The sequence below is a fragment of the Melanotaenia boesemani genome, chromosome 21 (genome assembly GCF_017639745.1).
Source record: "Melanotaenia boesemani isolate fMelBoe1 chromosome 21, fMelBoe1.pri, whole genome shotgun sequence".
Classification (NCBI taxonomy): Eukaryota; Metazoa; Chordata; class Actinopteri; order Atheriniformes; family Melanotaeniidae; genus Melanotaenia; species Melanotaenia boesemani.
In genome coordinates, this window is record NC_055702.1 from 17,965,343 (window position 1) to 17,989,157 (window position 23,815).

General features: G+C 38.2%; 2 protein-coding genes across 3 annotated transcripts; both read left to right on the top strand.

The window, feature by feature from the left end:
- Positions 1 to 8,040: 8,040 nt before the first annotated feature.
- Positions 8,041 to 19,488, top strand: top2a (DNA topoisomerase II alpha). Its single transcript, XM_041974868.1, has 34 exons — positions 8,041 to 8,210; positions 8,994 to 9,140; positions 9,224 to 9,314; positions 9,410 to 9,473; positions 9,608 to 9,753; positions 10,046 to 10,143; positions 10,227 to 10,439; positions 11,046 to 11,219; positions 11,543 to 11,644; positions 11,740 to 11,877; positions 11,976 to 12,114; positions 12,215 to 12,372; positions 12,566 to 12,691; positions 13,104 to 13,214; positions 13,637 to 13,742; positions 13,873 to 13,982; positions 14,110 to 14,202; positions 14,296 to 14,410; positions 14,513 to 14,634; positions 14,713 to 14,861; positions 14,993 to 15,224; positions 15,318 to 15,452; positions 15,624 to 15,824; positions 15,949 to 16,144; positions 16,272 to 16,363; positions 16,451 to 16,600; positions 16,680 to 16,763; positions 16,899 to 17,108; positions 17,230 to 17,275; positions 17,703 to 17,867; positions 18,073 to 18,306; positions 18,399 to 18,479; positions 18,707 to 18,939; positions 19,032 to 19,488. The coding sequence occupies exons 1-34, from the start codon at positions 8,193 to 8,195 to the stop codon at positions 19,179 to 19,181; spliced, it is 4,629 nt and encodes a 1,542-aa protein (XP_041830802.1). The 5' UTR covers positions 8,041 to 8,192; the 3' UTR covers positions 19,182 to 19,488.
- A 560-nt stretch (positions 19,489 to 20,048) lies between these two features.
- Positions 20,049 to 23,091, top strand: LOC121631980 (gap junction delta-3 protein-like). Of its 2 annotated transcripts, XM_041973097.1 has the most exons (3): positions 20,051 to 20,212; positions 20,388 to 21,407; positions 21,519 to 23,091. In XM_041973097.1, exons 2-3 carry the CDS (start codon positions 20,586 to 20,588, stop codon positions 21,579 to 21,581), a joined length of 885 nt encoding a protein of 294 aa, XP_041829031.1. In that variant the 5' UTR covers positions 20,051 to 20,212; positions 20,388 to 20,585; the 3' UTR covers positions 21,582 to 23,091. The 2 variants fall into 2 exon arrangements, with proteins under 2 accessions (XP_041829033.1, XP_041829031.1); XM_041973099.1 differs by having other exon boundaries at positions 20,049 to 23,067.
- The last annotated feature ends 724 nt before the right edge of the window (positions 23,092 to 23,815 follow it).

Genomic DNA, 23,815 nt, shown 5'->3' on the forward strand with positions numbered 1-23,815 from the left:
TTCACGCTTCTGCTGATTGCCTTGAGTTAAGTGGATTTAATGCCCATCATGCATCAGGTGCCTGTAAATGAGTACCCCTCCCACTCACACAAACAGAATGGATCTCTTGTATAGTGCAATGCTCGCTCGTAGAGCAGCCTCCCCTAATCATGTTTGATCTCATGCTTATTGTTTCAAACATTAAGCCTGGCTGACTGTGGATCTTTGGTCGTCTTTTTTCCTGCCTGCTGCCAGCCGATAAGGAAGCCAAATCAAATTCATTATGAAATCAGAGGTAGAGCAGTCTGGGAGAGTCAGCCACATTAGTTTTAAGGTATTAAATGAATTGAAATCAATAAAGTGGGACATGCCACCTAAACTCTCTGACTGGTGCGCCATTTGTCAGTGCAGAAAATTCTGAGTTGCAAACCCTGTATGAACAGAAATGAATCTTTTCTAGTGTGTTTTGCAGGCTGCAGATTTTAAAAGCACAAACTATCTTTCATGCATTTAACTTAAGAGATTTAATGGCTTTATAATCATATTTCAGTGCTTCTTGATAGTATCAGAGACCAGTTACAGGAAAAATATGCTCTTTTTCAACATATCATTGTATTATTCTTACTACAAGAGTGTGTGTTTTTCACAAAATAAATTTCTTTATGTTTGAGATTAATGTTTTTAATTTTAATTTTTTAATTTTAGTTTTGTCTCGGTGTTTGAAATGTAGTAAAGGCACTATAATGCATGTGTGTCTGTCACATAAAACATTGTTGCTGAGTCTTTTACAGCCCTGCGGTTATGAGGTTGCTCTTGCCAGTTAGAAGAAGATCAGATAGGTGGAAAAGCATATGACAGGGAAACAGCATAAAATAGGATTACTTTCCTCATCGACAGAGAAGAGTGCACTGGCAGTCAGTCTTCCCCAGCTTTATCAGATTACCACAAATGCACCACTGTGGCTGGCAGCTCTGGGCTCTGAATGCATAACAAAACAAGCATTAGTCCTGATAGATTTCTTTTTCAAATGGATCAGAGTTTCATTTTCTCTGACTTGTTAACTTTTTTTCTTCCAACTTGTCAAGTGTCTCAATGAAAGTGTACATGACGATGCCTGTGCAGATGGTATGTATGTCTGCAAGCTAATGTTATGCCATGAAGTCAAAGTGCTGAGTGAGAATTTGGCAGAAAAAATGCCTGTACAAAGTTCCAACAATGCTCTTGTGCCCTGAGTTTGAGTGGAGCAAAAGGACTCATATTAATGAGATCTCTTCCTTTAATTCCATTTTGCCTCTGCTTTTTCCAGCTTGCTAACACAGGCTCACATATATGCATACCAGTACACACTACATATACTTAAGCACACGGACGCACCCACACTTTCTGCTTTTGGCTCCTAGCTTACACCTCATCCCTGAGCAAGATCAAAGTGGCGCCTTGTCTTTGTGAATACGACATTAACCTGCTTTATTTATTTATTTCCTTGCCTGTCTTGAACCTTTTAATCAAAAGCTGCAAGAACAGTGTGTTAAAAGGATTTCCCTACTGCAAGTTTCAGGCAGGTCACCTCACCTCAGCCTGCCTTTGAAGAGTCTTCCCTTTGAAGTTAGATATCATTGACATTAAGGAAACAATGGAGTTCCAGTATGAAAGTGTTGCAGATATTCTTTTGAGTCTTGCTGAATTTCCTACTGACTGAGCTGTGGATGGATGAATCTAGTCAAAAGCATTTAACCACAAGGTTTGGAGACTTGTATTTTCAGAAAAAACATAATTTTATGTTCAACTAGCACATTCCAAGTGGCTAATGTTGTTTGTAATTACCTATTTTTGGAAGGTGTTTAGAATAAAGACAAAAAAAATTACACTTATACGTTTTAAAGAGCCCATATTAAGCTCATGAACAGTTCATTATGTTATTTTATGGATCTACAGTTTATGTGTAATATTCAAAGAATTCATTGTTTTTTAATCTGTTGTGTCACTGTCTTTCAGGCCTCCTTCCCAAACAGCTCTGCCTTCTCTGACTGGTCACTGGACCCAGTGACCTTCTTGCTGTGAGGCAGCAGTGCTAATCACAACTGTGCAATCCTCACATACACTGCCTGGCCCAAATAAAAAGTTACACTCTAATATTTTGTTGGACCACCTTTAGCTTTGATTACAGCAGCATTTGCTGTAACATTGTTTCGATAAGCTTCTGCAATGGCACGAGATTTATTTTTATCCAGTGTTGCATTTATTTTTTAAAAAACTCTTTCAAAATAAACAATAATTTTATCTCTGTTTTAGCTGTTTGTTATTCAGTTCGGTGCAATTTAACTTTATTTGTATAACACCAATTCACCACATTCATCTCAAGGCCCTTTTACAGACACAGTTCAGTTCAGTACAGTTCACTGTAGTCCAATTCTAATCCAATTAAAACAAATACATTACATGATTCAATGTAGTCCAATTTATAATCAATTAATAAAAAATAATGGCCCATTTAAGAAAAGCAACAAATTGTATCAAATATTCTCTTCAATTCAAGTCCTCATTCTGAGCATGCACAGGGAAGCAGACAACAGTGGAAAGAGGAAAAAAACTCCCTTTTAAAAGGAAGGAAAACCTCCAACAGAAACAGACTCAGGAAGGGCGGCCATCTGGGTCGACCGGTTGGAGTTGGTGTTTTAGCTTTTTTATCTAACATTAAGATACCAAGGCAAACCAAGTTAGCTATTCTTATGCAGCATCTTCTGTGTCATGCAAAATATAACATTAACATTGTTTTTTGTTTGTTCTGCAGTATCAGGTTCTTAAATGAATTATAGTACATTCTTACATCATTTAATCAAGAGGAGGCAATGAAGCCAGCAGAAGGGAAACCTAAGTGGGGAAGTCAGCTACAGCTGAACCCTACTGCTCTCATGTGCTTCACTATGGTTTCTCATGAAATGCTGGATTTTTAATGTCATAGTTTCCACTTCCAATCCTGTGGGTCACAAACCCCCAAGCTGCCTTTAGAAGAATCTAAAAGCCTTTCAGATACAGAACCTTTAACACTAATAGCTTCATCATTCTGGTAAAGTAGTAGCATATCTGTAAAATATTCACTAAAGCAGAAAAAACTAAATTTGATGAACAAAATTGTGTTTATGTCTCATAGCGAAATGTTGAAGTTATTCCTTATTTGACAAGAATGGACATCTTTGCTATATGTTGTGAGCTAAATGCTAAAATCAGTTATTGTTAGTTTGCACAACAATGCTAGCATGCTAATGCTCTGCACTAATGTTTACTCTGTTCATTTTCTTGGTTTGGTGCATAAAAAAATCATAACACAGACTAAAGAAAAAGTCTGAATCAGAAAAGGATTAATGTTGGATTTGTGGTACTTAGCTAGCTTTGGCTGCCAGTTTATATGCCACGTTTCATATAATGGAATAACAGGAAGAGAAAGCTAAAAACTACTGTTTCTAGCTTTGAGAAACACTTTGCGATAATATTTCCTACTGTAAGTGCAAGTGACGTTAAAGACGCTAATGTACTGCTTCTTAAATGCTAAGTGGTTATATTCGCCTCTAGTTGCCTGCCAAGTATAGAGGTGGCTGAAGCTGTTTCCGCTGCCCTTTTGACGTAATTAATAATTCTCACTCCCTCATTGTGCGTCTCAGACGTATTCACAATGACAGCCAGGGAGGGGTATTCACTTTAAAGGTCATGTTGTGGACTCACAAGGACACAACTGGAAACATGATGGTCAAAACATGAGCGAAACGTAAGCTGAGGGAGTATCCTGTATTTCAGTGTTGTAAATGTTAGTTCTGCCAGCTGATATTGATTTACTACCCTAACATGGTTTGAATTTCTTTTAGGCTACAAGATATTCAAAGATTAAATATTTATATGTGACATTTTAAAGGATATGTGATGTTTTTCCTCCTCCTAACAACAAAAAATGACATCCACACTGAAATAAAGGGCCGGAAGACATAAAACTATAATATTATTTAAGCTTTATCCTCATTTCAATCACAAAAGGGTGGTAAGTATGTGTATTTGCTCTTCATGCCCTACTTCCTGTTGGTCATCTAACACCCACAGGGAAACATGGGTGTAGACTTTGCCAGGAAGTAATTACTCAGAAAAACTGTGTTAAAGTCAGGCAAAATGGTTTAAACCATTTCTGTAGAAGAACACAAATTGCACAATTTAATACTGGCTCTGCTAAAAGAGCTGTTTTTGAGATATTTGGCCAGTAAAGCAGGGGTACAAGATATGGAGAACTACAGCATTCTGCCAGTTAGCTTAGCGCAACACAAAAGCTGCCTGCACTTTGAACATATTTTACTGAATTTGTATAAAAACCAGAGCATAAAATTCCCAATTGATATATTGATATATCTTTTATGCAATCCAAGTTTTCTGACACACTTGTCAAATGTTCTGTTGACACACTTGTTTACCCATCAAACTAATGTCCATAAAGCTGCATGCCTCATGTGTGTCATAGGCCTTACAGCCAAAGCAAACACCCCCTTCAGACATCTATCAACAGATGTATGTCACTTCAAGTTTCTCTCTGCTCCACTTTGCTGGCCGTCAAGCTTCATCAACTAAAAGAAAACACAGAGCCATCAATAAATAATCAGGAAAGTAGGTGGTACTGCAAACACGTCCATCTACTTTGCTGGGTGACTATTTCAGGATGCTAAGTACTTAGTATTCCCAGTTTCAAACTGCCCACTTGTACTTGATAAGAGGAGTTCTGTGCAAGTGTGTTACAGGGTTAGAATAGTAATAACTTAGATGCGAGTCATAAAATATGTAGCTGAATTAAAGGTTACGTGACAATTATGCATTCTGAAAACAGATGCACTTCAAAATGTTGTATTTTAATGGTAACCGTTTGTCCGCACTGCCAAACACTTTTCTAAGCTGTAATGCTCATGCTGATTATTTTTTTTTCCTCATTGGACAACATAAACTTTCCAGTATTTAAGCTCCACTGCTGTCACCCATTCAAGTTTCATCCTAATGGTTGCTTCCTTTTTGTCCCTGCAGGTCAAAGATTACTTATCAATGTCAAACCAAGAGAGCTGAATTTATTTGAAAAGTGGGGGTTTAAAAAAATAACATCAGACTACATGTTTTAGCAGATTCGAGGAGCAAATCTTGTATTTGAAAGCTCTGTCAATGTATGTCTCTGAGCTGGAGTTGTCAAGTCAGTGAGGAAGTGCTTCAAAATTCAAAGAGAGTCTGAACTGGTTTAAGTAGCCAAATTAAATACAGCTCAATGTAATCAAAATCATTGGCTCAGATGGAGCTTCCATTATAAGATGCTCTGTGACATAGCCTGGTTCATTCTTCTAATTGGTATTCATATAGAATTAACTGTTAGACCTCAAAAGGTCTTTCTGTCCGACCTCATAATGATTTCACTCCAGCTCCACCCACTTGTTCTCATTTTCACTTCTGACTGCATATAGACCAAAACTGTGATAGTCAAATTCTGAACTCGAGGATCTTAAGACCTCCATTTCTTAAATCAGTGAGCTACATTTTAGTGGCTCCTGTCTGTGAATTTTCTAGGTCACTGTGAACTGTTGGTTTAGATTTCACCCTGTTTTCATGTTCTTTGTAATAAGATTATGTAATTTCCTTCTTTATTCTGTTTCTTTGTTATTTCAGTTAGTTTTTCTTCCTGCCTCACTAAGTTTGTGTTTCATGAGTCAGTGACTCATGTTTTTTTTTCTAGTCTCTAGTATATTTGATTGTGATGCTGACTTTTCTTTATACATCTGCCTCCTGCCTTGTAGTCCTGCATTTGGGTCCTACACCTCCTAAAACTTTGGATTATGATGGGTACATCCACTTCTTATCCCCTGACTAACCTAACAACCTAAGTTGCAAGATTTTTTTTACTTGGAGTCCCTGGTTTGATTCATGTGTAAGACCATTGACCATTTTTCATTTTATTTCTTTTGGTCATCTATTTTGAATCCCATCTGACAACACTGAGTTTTTCTTGCAGTTTAATTGTCATTTCTTGGTGTTATTTACCAACCCTAACAGGCTTACTAAACACTGTGTTGGCAAGAGCTTGAGAGCACAGTTTTACTCTTAAATCTTAAATACTCTTATCTATTTAATCAGGAAAAAGAACTCTATTCAGATTAAAAACCAATTTTGGAAGAAAGTCCTGGCCAAGATAGCTGTATCAAAAGCTAACCACACAATCTTATGAAAAACTGTAAAATGCAATCCATGGGTAGTTTGACCACAAAAGACTCAGAAATTGTCTCATAGCTTCCATAGTTTATTATCCTGTAAAACGGCTCTTGTTGTGCTTCACATGACATTTCCAAGTGTTTAGGTTCAGCAGGTGATGACGTTGACAACTGCCACTCTAGGACAGAAAATGCTTTGTTATATAGCAGGTAGGGGCACTGAGCAGACATGACCGCGTTGCTGATCTTCTTACACTGTCTGTCCCAAAGCAAAGATGTGTATGATTTGCAAATTTAAAACTAATAACAGTACTAAGATAGTTTTAGTTGAAATTAAGCTCATGAGTAATGTTTTATTTGATTTTATTTTTTTCAGATGGAGTATAATACAAAATAAATATTCTGATTTGAAGTAGCAAGTCCTCTTTGGTGCCCATAGAAGGTTTGAGGGCAGTTAGAGCAGTCTTGAATTTTATGAAGGAGATTAATCTTGTTATGTAGTTTTAAAAAAGGGGTTGAAATACCAAGCAGGGGTGTGTGCTTGCACCTTCACTCATATGTACAGTTGAGGGTGTTTTCATAGATTATCTGCTGGTTCATAGCTATTCAAGTCAAACTGCTCCATCCTATTATACCAAGGTCAGATGAGTGGGCAACATAGCAGAGAAAACAGATAAGAGTGCAGATCTGTTCGGTAAATCAAGTTATTGCTTTCCTTTAACCAAAAGTCACTGGGGCAGAAACACAAAGACCTGTTTGCTCGCTGAATAAAATCCAACTTATTTATTTATTTATTTTTATCTGCGTTACTTACTTTAAAATATTTCTGAATATTTTTAGCCCAGCAGAACACAGCAGTATGACAGACAAAGCTTTGTGTGTTAAACAAATTAGCTAAAGGCTATCATGAAAACACAGCAGCACGCCTCTGGGGAAATAAACCCATTTACCACTGAATTTCAAGCTGCTACCATGTGTGTAAGAACAGTGTGTGTGTTTGTGTGTGTGTGTGTGTGTGTGTGTAGCAGAGCAACTAGAGGAAATGAAAGGAGATTTGGGATGGGAGGATAATGATAAACCAAGCAAAATTTTTAGGGTGAACATGACATGACAAGAAGGAGAATCTGTCTTGCAGTTTAGATTTTGCACCTTTGCAGATAATTAAATATACGAGAGTCTTCTCATCACAAAATTACATGTTTCGCAGTTTTTGATTAGACATTTAGGAAATGTGTTTAATTATTTCCTGACTGAGTAGATGTGGCAGTCATATAAATTACCAAGCTGTTAAAAATAAATAAATAAATAAAATAGAAGTCTGCACTTTGTCTCAAGGTTATAATTTGTGAATAGATTATGGGTAAAAACCTGATTTCAGATTTTGTGTGATACATGTAATCCTTTAAGTAATATGTAAGCTTGAAAGAGATATAAGAAAGGCTTTATTGAGCTTGGTAATACATGATTTCAACATGGAACAAAAAATTGAAAAAACATACTGGTGACAGACAGTAAACTGCTTGGTCAAATGCTTAATGTAATGTATATGGCTGCATATTAATTAGAATTTCTCTTTAAACTCATGCTATTTGTTATTCTTAACAGTGAGTGTTACTTTGTATACAGTTAACATGTTATTCTGTGTATTTAGTATTTATTAAAGCATCCTTTCCGATCTTGGGAAACAGATTGGTCGTGAGACTCACAGTAGGCGTGTCTGTGTTGCTTCTGCTGTCAACTATTGGCTGCTTACTTGAAGAGAACAGTCTTGCGTTCCTCATTGGACAGATGTGCCAAGAGGTCTAGCGTGTGATTGGTCAAAAAAGTTGGCGGGAGACTGTTAGACCAAATTTCGAATCTTCAAACTGGGTTCTTTCCTTCCTTTGTGATAAAAAAGAAATTTTGAGGTCGGGCGTTATTGTGAGGACTCGTGGCGAGTCGTTTGTGTAATTTTGTAGGTAATTTGAACGATATTTCAAACAATAAATATAAAGAAGAATGGCTGAACCGCTGAAGGTAATTCGACTGTCACTTTGATATTTGCTGTTATTAGTCTGCAGCACGTTGTAAAACGTTTTATCAACGTTTAATTTTAGCTAGCCGACATGCTTTAGCTACATTGAAAATCTTAGTGAACAACATTTGAAATGTTATGCCATGGGATTTCTAAGACTTACAAATTGATTATGGGAAATATAATTGCCAAAAACGCATCGTTATGTGTTGTACTCATTTCGGTAACGTAATACATCAGTTCCGAGCACAGGCACGTTTCCAAACGTTTTATTTCTTTTTTAGGCCTCTGACCAATGCTCTGCTCTAAAACATTAACCATGCATTTACCCAAAGATATATATATCTTCTCATGCCAATTAAAATAATGTAACCTATATTTTGGATTATTGTCTGGTTAAACATAGTTTGAATGTAGTATTTTAGGTTTATTAGCCAGAACTTCTTTTGTTATGCGACAAAAACAACAATCTTAGCTCAGTAGCTTGGACGCAGGAAGCTTTAGGTTTCAAAGCCATTAACTGTGACATCTCATTGGAAAGAAAAAAAAGGTAATAGTGCATTTATCTTGTTCCAGAAAATAGATTAATAAAAAATATACACTATCTCAAGCGTTTAGTGCTTATGAAATATAATAAATGAAGAGTTATGCATTAACCCCAGAGGGGAATTGCACTGTTGTAGTAGGGCTTTTGTTGTTGTTTATTTTATAGAAGAGGTTTTATTTATCAATCTATATGTGAACCCTGTCAACATGGTGTTTAAACCCTGTGTTGTTTTCACCAGGCCTTTTTAGAAAATAAGCCACTGGGAAAGGTGAAGAAAGATCCAAAGCGGCTGTCGGTGGAGAGGATCTATCAGAAGAAGACACAGTTGGAGCACATTTTGCTCAGACCTGATTCCTACATAGGCTCTGTAGAGCCTGTCACTCAAGTAAGAAATCACTAGCCTTTTTGTGAACAGCAAACTAGGAAGTATAAATATGTTTGTAATCATCAGCTGATTTCTTCTTTCAGCAAATGTGGGTGTATGATGGGAGTGTTGGTCTAAACTGCCGTGATGTGACGTATGTGCCTGGGCTTTACAAGATTTTTGATGAGATCCTTGGTGAGTAAATGGTTTTCACTGCTTTAAATGATGTCTTGACTATCTTATGGTACATTCTCTTTACTGAAACCTTGTTTGTTGAATTGCCTAAATAGTAAATGCAGCTGACAATAAGCAGAGGGACAAGAACATGTCCTGCATCAAAGTCAACATTGATGTGTGAGTAACTTGTAACATCTTACTACCAGATCTTAAAATAACTTGAAATTCACCCACATTACCATTTTGCTTCTACTGCCCCCACACACTGGATATCTATTACAATTCATGGTGAATTGTGTGTATTTTCTTAGTGAAAACAACACCATCAGCATATGGAATAATGGGAAAGGGATTCCTGTGGTGGAGCACAAGGTGGAGAAGGTCTTCGTGCCTGCTCTCATTTTTGGACAGCTCCTTACCTCCAGTAATTATGATGACGATGAGAAGAAGGTTACTGGTAAGACCAGCTGTTTCTATATTTTTACTTTGCTCAAGATATTAGCATATTTTTCTACTTGCAGGTATTTTGGCCATTAGGTATGATTGCGTATATCTCATTATTTAATTGTTTGATACATTACCTAGTCACACTCATGAAAAAGGCTAGATGCATGGGCAGGGTTTGCAATTAAACAAATATTTTTCTAGTGATTAAATGAATAATTATATAGACTTCATTTGTAGGTGAAAAGATTTTATGCCACACATTGCATTGTCTAAACTAACTGACCTCTGTACTTGTTCTTTAGGTGGACGAAATGGATATGGTGCTAAACTTTGCAACATCTTCAGTACGAAGTTCACTGTAGAGACTGCCTGTAAAGAGTCAAGAAAGGTTTTCAAGCAGGTAGAAAGCAGAATGATTCACACTTGCTCCTTTTTGTTAATAGCTGAAAATGCAATTTTTCAGTGCTTCCATGTTTTCCTCAGACTTGGTATGATAACATGGGCAGAGCAGGGGATGCTAACATCAAACCTTTTGATGGAGACGAGTACACTTGCATCACCTTCAGGCCTGATCTGCCGAAGTTTAAGATGAGCGTCCTGGACAAAGACACAGTAGCTTTGATGACCAGGAGGGCCTATGACATTGCAGGATCTACCAAGGGTGTGAAGGTCTTCTTCAATGGCAAGAGACTTCCAGTAAGTTTAATGCTCTGAATTTTTTTCAGCTCTTGAAGTTGTAAATGTTGCTATTTATTATTCTTTGAACACTATATTTGAAATGTTCATAACTTAACAACTAGGTAATTCTTTTAATCTCAGCTATAACATAAAGCTGATATGTTTCAGACTACACTGAGGTGAGAAAGGTTTAACTGCTGTCACAGATGCATCCATGGTTTTTAATTTAGCTAATATTCTGTGTTTAGTCTCACAATGAGTGTTTTTTTAATTGATCATGCTAATAATTTCATAGAAAAAAAAAACTATTAACCTAGTATTCTGGGTTTTTCCATGACTTTGTATTGCCTTGTTTTGTTCTTAGTGGAGTGTTTTTCTCTCCCCATTTGTCCAACAACCCAAAATTTCCAAGAAGCAAACTGTGTGTATAGCTTCTTTAAACATTATTGTTGCTAGTTGCTGTTTTCTCATTTGGATTATGTTTTTTTTTTTCACCACCTCTAACATGTGTCTTGCAAAGGCAAGAGTATCTGTCCCATGCTGCACACCTTTATTTTTGCAAATAGTCTTAAGTTAAAACTTAGAAATTGGTACCAAGGTGTACATTTTGTTCTTGCACCTCAGATTACAGGTTTTCGTAGCTATGTGGACATGTACGTGAAGGACAAGGTGGATGAGCTGGGTGGTCCCCTCACTGTGGTCCATGAGACGGTCAGTGGTCGCTGGGAGGTGTGCCTCACCATGAGCGAGAAAGGTTTCCAGCAAGTCAGCTTTGTCAACAGCATTGCCACTACGAAGGTAATGTCTCATTGTAGTTCATTATTTTTATTGGAGGTATTGTGTAACAGAGTAATTAATAAAACACTAATGGCTTTGACATCTATGTCCAATGATCAGTTTAAGATTTGAAAAAGTTTGTTGGAATACTGTTACAGTCCTAACTTTCTTGTATTGTCAGCCATTTTTTAATTTACATGTGAAAGCATCTATAAAGCATTTTGAGGCTTTCCTTTTGTTAAGTACAAGTTTGGCTGCTTTCCAAGCCACTTTGTGTCACTGTGATTAAGATTTACAACATTTATTCTGCAAATGGGATCGTGTGTGTGTGTTATGGATCTTAGGGAGGCAGGCACATCGACTATGTGGCTGACCAGGTGGTTGGCAAGCTCATTGAAGTGGTGAAGAAAAAGAACAAAGCTGGTGTAGTTGTCAAGCCTTTCCAGGTAGAGTAACCCTTGCCTCTTCTGTTACAGAGCTGAACACAGTCAGTTCAAATTCATGCCTGTGTTTACTGATTTCTCCCCCCATTTCCATACAGGTGAAGAACCACATGTGGCTATTTGTTAACTGCCTGATTGAAAACCCCACCTTTGACTCTCAAACCAAAGAGAACATGACACTGCAGCAAAAGAAGTTTGGGTCCACTTGTCCCCTCAGTGATAAGTTCATTAAGCAGGTACTGATGAAAGCAATGGCCAGCAATGGCATTTTATCATTTTGGGTGTTCACTCATTCACCTTTTTCTAATTGCTCCTCATATTCTGGTTCACCTAGGCCACAGGTTGTGGAATTGTGGAAAGCATCATGAACTGGGTGAAGTTTAAGGCTCAGTCTCAGCTCAACAAGAAATGCTCTGCTGTTAAGCACACAAAAATCAAAGGTGTGCCAAAACTGGATGATGCCAATGATGCAGGTAATGTTTACCCAAGTACTGTTTAATTTTTTATACACGTTATTGTTATCAAGATTCCAATAAGCAGCAGTTTTCCACTGATACCCATTTTTTTTTGCAGGTGGGAAGAACTCCGTTGGCTGCACGTTGATCCTTACCGAAGGAGACTCAGCCAAGACACTTGCTGTGTCTGGGCTGGGAGTGGTTGGAAGGGATCGATATGGTGTGTTCCCTCTCAGAGGAAAAATGCTCAACGTCCGGGAGGCCTCACACAAACAGGTCAGGCTTCACAGCAGGTTTACTTTTTCTCCTTGTAGTGAGATGACAGCTCAGTAGTGAAGCGGCTACGTATCATGACAGTAATTAACCAAAACATAGTTTAAATCATTGTTCAGTTGGAGAAAACTGTTTAACATCATCTGTCTGTAATGTCAACAGCATTTAGAATAAATGGTGTGCTTTTCCTCTGCAGATTATGGATAACGCTGAAATTAACAACATTATCAAGATCCTCGGTCTACAGTACAAGAAGAACTACAGCGACCAAGATTCACTCAGAAGTCTGCGTTATGGCAAGATCATGATCATGACAGATCAGGTGATTTATTTCATTCACAGCCATAACGTAAAACTACCTGGATAAATGTGATACAGATTCCAGTTACAGTGTTTTGCAAGGCACATGTAAAGCAAGAGTAAATGAAGGGCTCTGAATTCTTTGTTTCTCATTTGTTGTTTGAAGGAGGCCTCTGAATTTGAGCAAGCATTCCTCTTAGCATAATATCTGATGGAAAGGTTTAATGACCAGCATGAAGCGTGCTGGTTATAGTAATAAAGATCATGTCTTATTCTCAATTAGATTCTATCACATCAGTTTTAAGAAAGATACAGAAATGTTAAAGTTGTTATAAGGTTCATAAGTTTTTAATATTATTATTATTGTTTGTTTTATTCAGTTTTGATTGTTAATGTGGGTTTTATTTTTTGTTTTTTTGTTTTTGCTGCGACAGGATCAAGATGGCTCCCACATTAAGGGTTTGCTGATCAACTTCATCCACCACAACTGGCCATCGTTGCTACGCCATAACTTCCTGGAAGAGTTCATCACCCCCATCATCAAGGTACTTGGGCTCAGTAAAAGTCTTGTTCCTGCTTTAGATATCTTAACCTGGCTGTTTGCCAGTTTGGGCTGTGTGCCAACCAACCACCAAATTACATTATTTGATAGCTGGCTTATATGGAAATTAATAATGTGAAACAAATGTAATTTTCTTTCCCATAAGAGGTACATATTGCATTTTCCAGGCAGGCTGCCTAATTTTATAACAATACCACCATCTAGTGCCAAAACCTGATAATACTCAACTGAATGAATGTCACATAATGCTGCATGAGACTTTTTAAGATGATTAATAATATTTTTCTTGCTTACAAAAACTCAGTTTCGCGTAAAATCTTTTTTTCTTAGCTTTTTTTCAAATATATTGCAAGGTCCTGACAAGACATCAACACAAAATGTGACATTTTGTTCCCCTTTTATTAGGCATCTTACAAGAAAACGCAGATGTCTTTCTACAGTATTCCTGAATTCAACGCATGGAAGGCGAGCCAGCCCAACCACAAATCTTGGAAAGTCAAATACTACAAAGGTTTGTTCCAAACCCCTGTGTGGTAGTAAAACCAGACAAGTAAGCAGCTAATCATACCTGGTTAGTGTGTTGGATGTACTTGTGAATGTGTTTTAATATCATGATAACTTTTCTGTATTTGACCATCCAGGTTTGGGAACAAGCACATCTCAGGAAGCCAAGGAGTACTTCTCTGATATGCAGAGACACCGTATTCCCTTCAAGTACTCAGGACCTAAAGATGATGAAGCTATCACCCTTGTAAGATGTTTCCCACATGTTTAGTACAAATCTCTGAGTTTTTGGCCAAGATGTGACTAGTCATTTTAGTGTTCTATGCAAATATTAACCTTTTTGATTGTTTGTTTGTTTTTTTTTTTTTGTTCAGGCCTTTAGCAAGAAGAAAGTGGAAGAGCGAAAAGAGTGGCTCACCAATTACATGGTCAACAGGCGCCAGCGCAGGGAGCACAATCTTCCTGAGGTAATGCCCCTAACAGTTAATTAGCTTAATGGGTTTTACTACTGTTTTCAATTAAGTTTTAATGCCTTTTTTTTATTATTTGTTTGTTTACAGGACTACCTGTACGGTCAATCGACCAAGTCGCTTTCCTACAATGACTTTGTCAACAAGGAGCTTGTACTTTTCTCCAACTCTGACAATGAGAGGTCCCTTCCCTGTTTGGTGGATGGTGTGTGAGAGGATTATGATCACTAAGAACTAACTTTTTTAACTCTTAAATGCACTGTTGGATCAAATAATTTCTTAAATGTGCATTTTCTGTATGACTTAGGTTTGAAACCAGGTCAGAGGAAGGTACTGTTCTGTTGCTTCAAAAGGAACGACAAGCGGGAGGTGAAAGTGGCCCAGCTGGCCGGTTCAGTGGCTGAGATGTCTGCCTACCACCATGGAGAGGTGAGAGAGCCGTAATTAACCGTTGTCTGTGTACCTATTAAGAAGAATTCTGATGATTTAATCTCTTTATTTTTCTAGGTCTCTCTGATGATGACAATCATTGGTTTAGCCCAGAACTTTGTGGGAAGCAACAACATGAACCTACTGCAGCCTCTGGGACAGTTTGGAACCAGGCTGCACGGTGGCAAGGACTCAGCCAGTCCTCGATACATCTTCACCATGCTCAGGTTGAAAACAAGCACTGCAACAAACACTAGCCTCAGGCCTCCTGTACACTGTATTATTAGTCAGGAGTGAGAGTGGAGGTATGTTTTATGGTTTATATTGTCACTTACTCACTTATTCTCCCAACTTCCAGCCCCCTGGCTCGTCTTGTTTTCCCACCAGTGGATGACAACCTCCTGAAGTACAACTTTGATGACAACCAGCGTGTGGAGCCAGAATGGTACATTCCCATCATCCCCACTGTGCTGGTGAACGGATCCGAAGGTATCGGCACAGGCTGGGCCAGTAAGATTCCCAACTTTGACATACGTGAGATCATCAGCAACATTCACCGTATGCTTAACGGCGAGGAGCCGCTGCCAATGGTGAGGACAGGGCATGGATTTCTTAATCTGTCATCTTGTGCTTTCTTGCACAAAAAAAGGCCAATAAGACCTTGTCTTTTTTTTTTCTCATAGCTTCCAAACTACAAAGGTTTCAAAGGCACCATTGAGCAGGTGATGGATAACCAGTACATGAATAGTGGAGAAGTGGCCATCATTGACTCCACCACCATTGAGATCTCTGAATTGCCGGTCAAATCCTGGACACAGGTAAGTCATTGAAACTTTCTCCTTCTTAAAAGGGTGCATTAAAGACATAGAAATGTAAATTATAATAGTAAACTCAAACCTGACTCCAATTAAATAGGTTATCTTTCATTTTAAGTTATTTGACGTTCATCATTAACTCTATGTTGTCTTGCATTACTTTCTCTGGTTTAGACCTACAAGGAGAACGTGCTGGAGCCGATGTTGAATGGCACAGAGAAAGCTCCTCCTCTGATCACAGACTACAAGGACTATCACACTGACACGACTGTACGCTTTGTGGTCAAGATGACAGAAGAGAAGCTGAGAAGGGCGGAGGCTGTTGGCCTGCACAAAGTTTTCAAGCTCCAGAGCCCTCTCACCTGTAATTCTATGGTAATTCCTGCCACATAAGTCCAAAACGAGGAATAAATCTCCCTATTAGATCAAATGAAATGATCTCTGGAGAGCTCTGTTTTTTTCCAAACCATCTCCAACATTAGTATTTTCTTATTTTCAGGTTCTGTTTGACCACGTGGGCAGCTTGAAAAAGTATGAATCCGTGCAGGATATCCTGAAGGACTTCTTTGAATTGAGGATGAAGTACTATGTGCTGAGAAAGGACTGGCTGACTGGCATGCTGGGAGCAGAGAGTGCTAAACTCTCAAACCAGGCCCGTTTCATCCTGGAGAAAATTCAGGGCACCTTGGTCATTGGTTAGTAGCTACCTTTAAAACACTTTTGACTTTTTGTGATTGTTATAGTTACTTTGGCCTTTACTCTGAGAATCCCGGTTTAGTCTTGGGTTTTCCTTTTGAATTATTACTGTTTATCTGCTTGTAGAAAACAAGCCCAAAAAGGAACTTATTCGCATGCTGCAACAGATGGGCTATGACTCAGACCCAGTCAAGGCTTGGAAACAGGCCCAAGAGAAGGTGGGATCATTTTAATTAAATGGCACTCTGTTAAAATATGAGACTATGAACCAATTTTACATTTTAGTTTTGTGCTCAATCTACTAGAACGAAGAGGAATCAGAAGATGAAGAGGGGGGAGAAGAGCAAACGGACAAAGATGATAATGGACCCGACTACAACTACCTGCTTAGCATGCCTATGTGGTTCTTGACCAAAGAGAAGAAAGAGGAGCTGTGCAAACAGAGGGATGCCAAGGTAAGTTTCATCTACTGTAAATATATTTAGCATTAAAAATGAAAAAAGTAATTGGTAATTTTTGACCCAATTACTGTAGTTGACAGAGCTGAACACTCTGAAGAAGAAGTCTCCAGCAGACCTTTGGAGGGAAGACCTTGCTGCTTTCTCAGAAGAACTGGAGGTATCTTCTCTTTCTGTCACGTGTTTCTCTGAATCCAGTTATAAGTACACTTTGTTTGGAACAGTACTTTAGATTTTAGGGTTGCATCCAGAGCCGTAATTGTCTAAATCTTTTCTTCTCTCTTGTCCCATGTAGCGCTTTGAGGCTAAAGAAAGTGAGAATGCCTTTCTTCCTGTGAAGGGAGCTGGGAAAGGCAAAGGGAAAGTGATGAAGGTGAAGCAGGAGACTATGCCCACCCCACAGGGCCGCCGTGTCGTTCCACGCATCACCAGCACAATGAAAGCAGAGGCTAACAAGAAGGCTCATCTTCAGAAAGGAGAAGGCAAAAGAGGCAGGAAAGCTAAGGTATGTATGCTCACATGTGGTTAAATACAAGCCCAACAATACAAGGTGTCGGTGTTCCTTGTAGAGATATTCATTGTGATTATCACAGTTGACAAATGAACTGATTTGTTCCCCAATGCAGAGTGATGTTGTGACGAAGATAGAGTTTGGGGAGGATGGAGAGAAAGGTAAGACTAAAAAAAAAACAAAACACAGACTTCCTGTATAAAGAATGCTGAATTAAAACGTGATATACTTTTGACATCTGTGCAGAGCACATTAAGTGTTACACTGAAAATTAGAAAATTTGACAAGGTTGTACAGTTAACCTTTTATACTACATGTTGTTCTTGCTTCACTGTAATATTTAACTGTTGGGTGAATGTTTTTGCATTTGAAAAGATGTGTAGCTCCTTGGTGAAGCTGATAATTCTAGCCAGCTCCAGTTGCTGAATTTGTGTGTGTGTGTGTGTATATAAGAGCCTGCTGCAAAAATATTAAAAATGTTTGTGTTCATATTGTCTGAAATGAGGCTGCAAGATTGTTTTTTACCTTGAAAAAATCCAGAGACCCATTGTTTAATACTTTTTGTTTAAATATGACCTTTTGCAAAAGCTACAAAAACTAGCAAGCAGACCACACTTCAGTTCAAGCCCATCGCCAAGAAGAAGAAGAACCCGTGGTCAGATGAAGAGTCTGACTTTGAGTCTGAGTCTGCTAGTGAAATGGAGATGGAGGAAGTTGCCGCCCCTAGAGAGAAGATAGAACGCAAAACAAAAGGTGAGGCTTTGTGACTCTGAGGCTCTTTTTTTTCGAATTAAAACATGCTGTAAACATTCCAGACATGTAAACACCCATGACTCTGATTAGCTCTGTTTTGACTACAGCAGCTGTTTGGTTCCTCATTCAGAATGATGAATCAGCACCTTTGTTTAAAATACTCACTTAAAATAACATAATCATTAAATCTTTTTTCTTTTTAAAGCTCCAGTGAAGTATAGTTTGTCTGACAGTGAAGATGAACTTGATGACTTGGAGAAGAAGAGTGCTCCTAAACGGAAGGCAGTGCTCAGCGATGAGGACACAAGCTTTGCCCCAGAGCCCATTGCTCTGTCCGACAGCGACTTGAGCTCTCCAGCCTCACCTCCCAGAACTCCAGAGCCAAAAAAAGTAGCAAAGACCAAAACGGCTCTCAAAGAAACCAAAACCAAGTCAAGTTGTAAGTATTATGAGTTAGTTGTGTTGTAAAATGAAGAACGTTAGGCCAAAGGTCTGTGAGGTTAATAATTTGTTCATTGTGGAATTATACAGCACTGTCTGATGATCAGGTGCCTGCATCTAAGAAAACTGCTCCTGCAAAGAAACCAGCTGTGTCCAGGAAGAAGGCAACAGGTACTAACTAGAGACAGCTCATTTGGTGGTTTATATTAAACACCCCTCTAGTTACCGAAGTCAGGATGTAGCTTTTCTTAGTTATTAATTAAGCTTTTAACAATCATTACTCATTTTTACAAATATATCTTGAAAGCACACACACATTACACACTTCAAAGTATGATTGTAAAAGAAAAAGTCTTTTCTTGATATTTATGTGTCATTTTTTTATTTCTTTTTTCCAGATGCAAAGCAGCCCTCCATCTTGGATGCTCTCTCTAAAACCAAACCTTCATCCAACACTGCTGCCAGAAAGGTCCCCTCGTTTGACTCCAGTGATTCGGAGGCTGAAAAGAAAGTTCCAGCTGCAAAGGCCAAACCTCTTCTAAAACGGAAACAGACTGTGATTGATGAGTCTGACAGCAGCTCAGACGACCTCATGTCACGCCTCAAGGCCAAAACCAATGCTGCCACCAAGGTCCGTTTTATACACTGAACTTGAGGAAGACTTTAATTTACTCAGGCCATGTCACCGTTCACTCATTTTAACTCCACAATATTTTCTTGTAGAAAACCAAGAAGTGGGACGAGGATGACAGCTTCCAGATTTCAGACCAAGAGTCATCTGCTCCCGTTGCCGCGGCACCACGAGAGAAACCCTCACGTGCTCGGAAACCTGTTGCTTACAACATAGATTCAGATTCTGATGAAGATTTTTAGATTTTTATTTTTTGTCTGAGTCATCGTGCATGTTTTTGCTTTTAGGGTTTAAAGTCTGTTTTTTTTTTCCAGTGCATCTACATTTGCAGCATTTCCTTAAGTAGACCTTTAAAAAAAACATTCTATGTCATAAAATAAAATTTCTCATCCTGTCAAAGAATTAGGAAAAAATTGTTTCATTCGCGGTTGACATTTTATAAGTTGTACTTCTATAATATTTCTATATACTTCTATAATAGTTATACTTCTATATATATATCTTGTTTAAGTTCTTTACTGAGCTTTTGTTATCACTTTGCTTGTGTTTTGTCTTGTAAATATTTATGTGGTTCATTTTAAAGTTTTAACTAATAAAGTCTGTTGATTTTGCAGTGTGTTGACACTTTTGTGAACAGCTTGCGTATGGGCTAAAATCAGGTTCATGGAGGCAGGAGTTTCATCTGCAGCTATAACAAACTGGTTGTAGGAAAGTTTTAATGGGTGAGTAATGCTTTCACCTCAATGAGTAAAGTACTTTTATTATTATAAAACAAAGTGGTTAAAACACTGAAAATAACTAAGCGCGAACTTTAAACCTCACTATAAAATTTAATTCATTAAGATGCATCTATTGCCAGCTGCAGCTATTAATTTAATTTAGTCTTCATCAAGTTCCCATGTTGTCCCTTGTGACCAGGAAAGCTGGTGGTAAAACCTAAAACAGATCCTTCCTGCCATTTAGGAAGTTCTTTGAAATGCTCATCAAGACTTTGCCTTTCTTGGGTAAACATCGCCTCTGTCTGGGACCTGTAGATGCAGATTAGGACGTAGAAGGAATTTCCTAAACTGTTGCCGCCCTCTCAATTATAAAGCTACGACAAACCTCATTCACATGCTATTCGGAGAGAGCATGAGAGGGACTAACTTCCAAGATGTTGTGGATATAACATGGTTTTTGCTGCCTCTTTTTTGCGTTTCTTTAAATTTTTCTATTTATCTCAGGATGGATCAGATTTTTGACATTCAAAGTGGATCTTCCATGTGTATATGAGGTAGCAAAAATGCATCAGGTTCAACCTGATTCATCAATCACTGGCTTGAAAAAATTTCTGACTAAATCCACATGTCAGTCCCAGAAGCAAAAGTAAATCTTCGCTGGAGTTATGCCTTATAGGTGGTAAAGAGTTTTAGTGCTTAAAGTTAGTGATGTTTCGTTTTTGCTTTCAGGTTAATCAACATGAGGGGAATGAACCCTGAATCAGCCTTTGACCTCCAGACAACTTTACTCCCATTATGAGTCATGAACTGTATATAAGAAAGTCACGTTCAGCTTATTTTTTGCTCAGTGACAATTTTTGCTACGAGAGCGGCAGGTGAACCAATCTTCAGATTTCTTTGGAGCTGTTACCTGACACTGCTGCAGCCATGGGTGAATGGGGCTTCCTCGGTGGGCTCTTTGATAACCTCCAGGCCCACTCGCCGATGCTTGGTCGCTTCTGGCTCTTACTTATGCTTGTGTTTCGGATACTGATCCTGGGAACCGTAGCCAGTGACCTGTTTGAGGATGAGCAAGAGGAATTTATCTGCAACACCCTCCAGCCTGGCTGTAAACAGGTGTGTTATGACAAGGCTTTCCCCATCTCGCAGTACAGGTTCTGGGTGTTCCACATTGTTCTCATTGCTACACCTTCCCTGCTTTTTCTCATGTATGCCACACATCATCATAACAAGAAGAGCACACGCTCTAAATTCTCTCAAAGCAGCAGCCAGGACTACCAAGAAGACCTCCGTTTAAGAAGGCTCTACATCATAAATGTGACTTTCCGCATAGTGGCAGAAATAGGCTTCATAGTGGGTCAGTATTGGCTGTATGGCTTTAAGGTGAAGCCCCAGTACCCCTGCACCAGTTTTCCTTGCCCTTACACAGTGGACTGCTTTACCTCCCGTCCTGCAGAAAAAACCATCTTCCTCTGCTTTTACTTTGCTGTAGGGGTGATATCAGCTATTTCCAGCTGCGTAGAGCTTCTCTACAGTTCTGTAAAATGGTTCTGCACCAGGCAAGAACCTCTTACCCCAGAGCACTCCTGCACCTGCCAGAATCTCCATAACTTTACGCATGAGGTGTCAGAGGAGCAACCAAGGATGAAGCTGGCCGCAGCAGTGTCCAGCAGTGTGAGGCTGAAGGGAGGCTCACACAGAAGCAGCACCAGCAGGAAGAGCTCCGGCAAGTACAGGAGTGGCAAATTTGTAAGCAGCAGGACTCTCAATGTGTGAGAGCCTGTTTTAAACTTTTCACTGTATTTCCTGATTTCTGTATGGTATTTCGCCTGAAACTGTTTTACTGTTAATGTTTGACAGAGTTTTACTGATAGGAGACACAAGAAAAGGCCCCGAAGAGGCTATTACAAGATGAGGGAATGAGCCAAGACAAAACTTCTGATAAGACCCCTACACGGGAAGTCTTGTTGACTTGTTGGTCTGATGAATCATATAAACAGGGAAGAAAATTAAAATTCTCAGGAAAACACTTGAAACACTCATCTTTGACTAACTGTGCCGCGCCCTTGTTAAAGGAGAAATCCACCTGAAAAGGAACTTTTCAGCATCATATGGTGTTTTGGACGATTAAGATGATGTTTTAGCTGACAAACATTTCCTGGTTATGGTAAAATTTTTGTCATTTGTGAGAAAGCTTTTTTTTTATCTTAGCATGGTACAAAAGGTTTCGTCATTTCGTTTCCCACAGTAATCCGTTGGTATTTAAACATTTTATCTTTGCTCCTTATGACATTTAGTTTGAATATGTCATCTTGGGATCTTGAAATAAACATTAAATAATAATAAAAAATAAACATTGTTATTTTGTGAGAACCACTTGGGTATCTAAATAAATAAATAAATAAATGAAAGTCAATTTTTTGAGCTAATGGGACAAATTAATTTGTAATTGCTTGAAAATTATCTTTGTGATCTCAAGATGACGACATTAAAAAATGGCTACTCTTGGCTTCCGTATAATCAGACAGAAACAGCTTCACTTTAAACATGAGACATCGGATGCTAAATGGGCGTAACGTTCATTCATGAGCAAAGGTTTTTGACACCCACTAGTCATCATGTTGCATTGTCACATTAAAAATTATTTATTCTAAAGGTATTTTTTACTGATTGTATGCATCGCGTCGGAATTTTGTATTGTTTGCATTACACTGTGCTTCTTTATGGAGTTGTAACTCCAAAGAGTCAAATAAGGAGACAGATTTTCCTTTACTTCACAATAAATCCTTTTTTTTTCATTAACATTTCAATTAATTGTGGTAAACTGATTTTAAATTCCGATTTGTGTCATAATAAACAACTTGTGTCTTTTATGAGAGCAACATCTATGAATTTTCCTTTTAACTGAATGCTATACATATTAATCATTTCTAAATTTGATGACACAATTATTTATTATTGTCGCCTTTGTATAAGTGTATTTCTTTTAAAAATAAGGATGAACAGTTTAAATGAAAAACACACATGCTTACACCACAAGACAACTTTAATTTCTCCCACCGTTTCTGTTGGGTTCAGTGTTGCAACGAGCTGTAACCTTTCAAGCTGTAAATCAGGAACACACTCAGCAGCATTTCTCACATTCCTTCTTGCAGAGTCTTGAACATGAAGTTCAACATGACACGATGCCACTTTGTTCATTCTTTGTGTGGAATGTTTTGTTTTTTTTAATGTTGAAATGAATAAAATGCCTGATGATTTCCCAAATACTAATCCAGCCTCATTAATATTCCGGCACACAAGTTGTTTTCTTTTCTCCAGTTCACATTCCCACAATTTACTGTAAAGCTAAAAATGTAGAAATGTACAAAACCGCTACAAAAACGTAACCCCTTCATCATCGGCAGATGGCTGTTATCATTACAGTGTTGTTGCTTCTGCATGAGTTATTCTGTCATACCATTGATTTCTAAACACTTTTTCACATATGCAGCTGATGTGAGTGTAATAATAGACCAAGCAGTCAATAACACTCCCCTCCCTGTATGTTTTAGTTACTGGAACTTCACTTGGGTCTTTGAACTGGTTTGTGCAGATGGATACATGTGCAGTGTTTGATGCTACGGGGGTGCTTTTACATTTTTTTGCCAAGTAAGATACGTTTGTCTGTGGTGAACATGTGTTTGAACTAGCGTGACTACTTTCATAACTGTTGTGCAATATGCAGTTTGCACATCACTGATAAAGACATATAGAGAAGCAAGAAACATTTCATATTATGCAACAATAGCACGCAACGATTTGGAATAAAGATTTACATTCTGACATTTTTCCAAACCTTCAAGTTTATAAAATTGGAATAAAGGTCATTCTGATTTTGTGCTGGTAATAAAAACCTCGTCAGAGGTCAACAATCTATCTCAACTACTGACATGTAGGACTTGGTGTTCTCTTTGTTATCAAAGTATCTGTGATGAAAAGATAAATTATGCGGAAATATTTAGAAATTATCAGAAATTTTGCTGTAGAGAAGATTATCTCCATGTGGCAGAGATAGCTAATGACAGTTACAGCCTGGCCACACAAGCAAGTTAACCTAAGAACAGACTAATTATTGCAAATATATGTTTTTAAGTCCACAATAAAAAAAAAAGAGG

Excerpts from the sequence above, each read along its gene's own strand:
- top2a (XM_041974868.1), top strand. Across the intron at positions 10,144-10,226 it reads CAAGAAAGGTTTTCAAGCAG|ACTTGGTATGATAACATGGG; the intron begins GTAGAAAGCAGA and ends TGTTTTCCTCAG. Across the intron at positions 12,373-12,565 it reads GGGAGGCCTCACACAAACAG|ATTATGGATAACGCTGAAAT; the intron begins GTCAGGCTTCAC and ends TTTCCTCTGCAG.
- LOC121631980 (XM_041973097.1), top strand. The coding sequence starts at position 20,586 with ATGGGTGAATGGGGCTTCCTCGGTGGGCTCTTTGATAACCTCCAGGCC. Across the intron at positions 21,408-21,518 it reads AGTACAGGAGTGGCAAATTT|AGTTTTACTGATAGGAGACA; the intron begins GTAAGCAGCAGG and ends AATGTTTGACAG.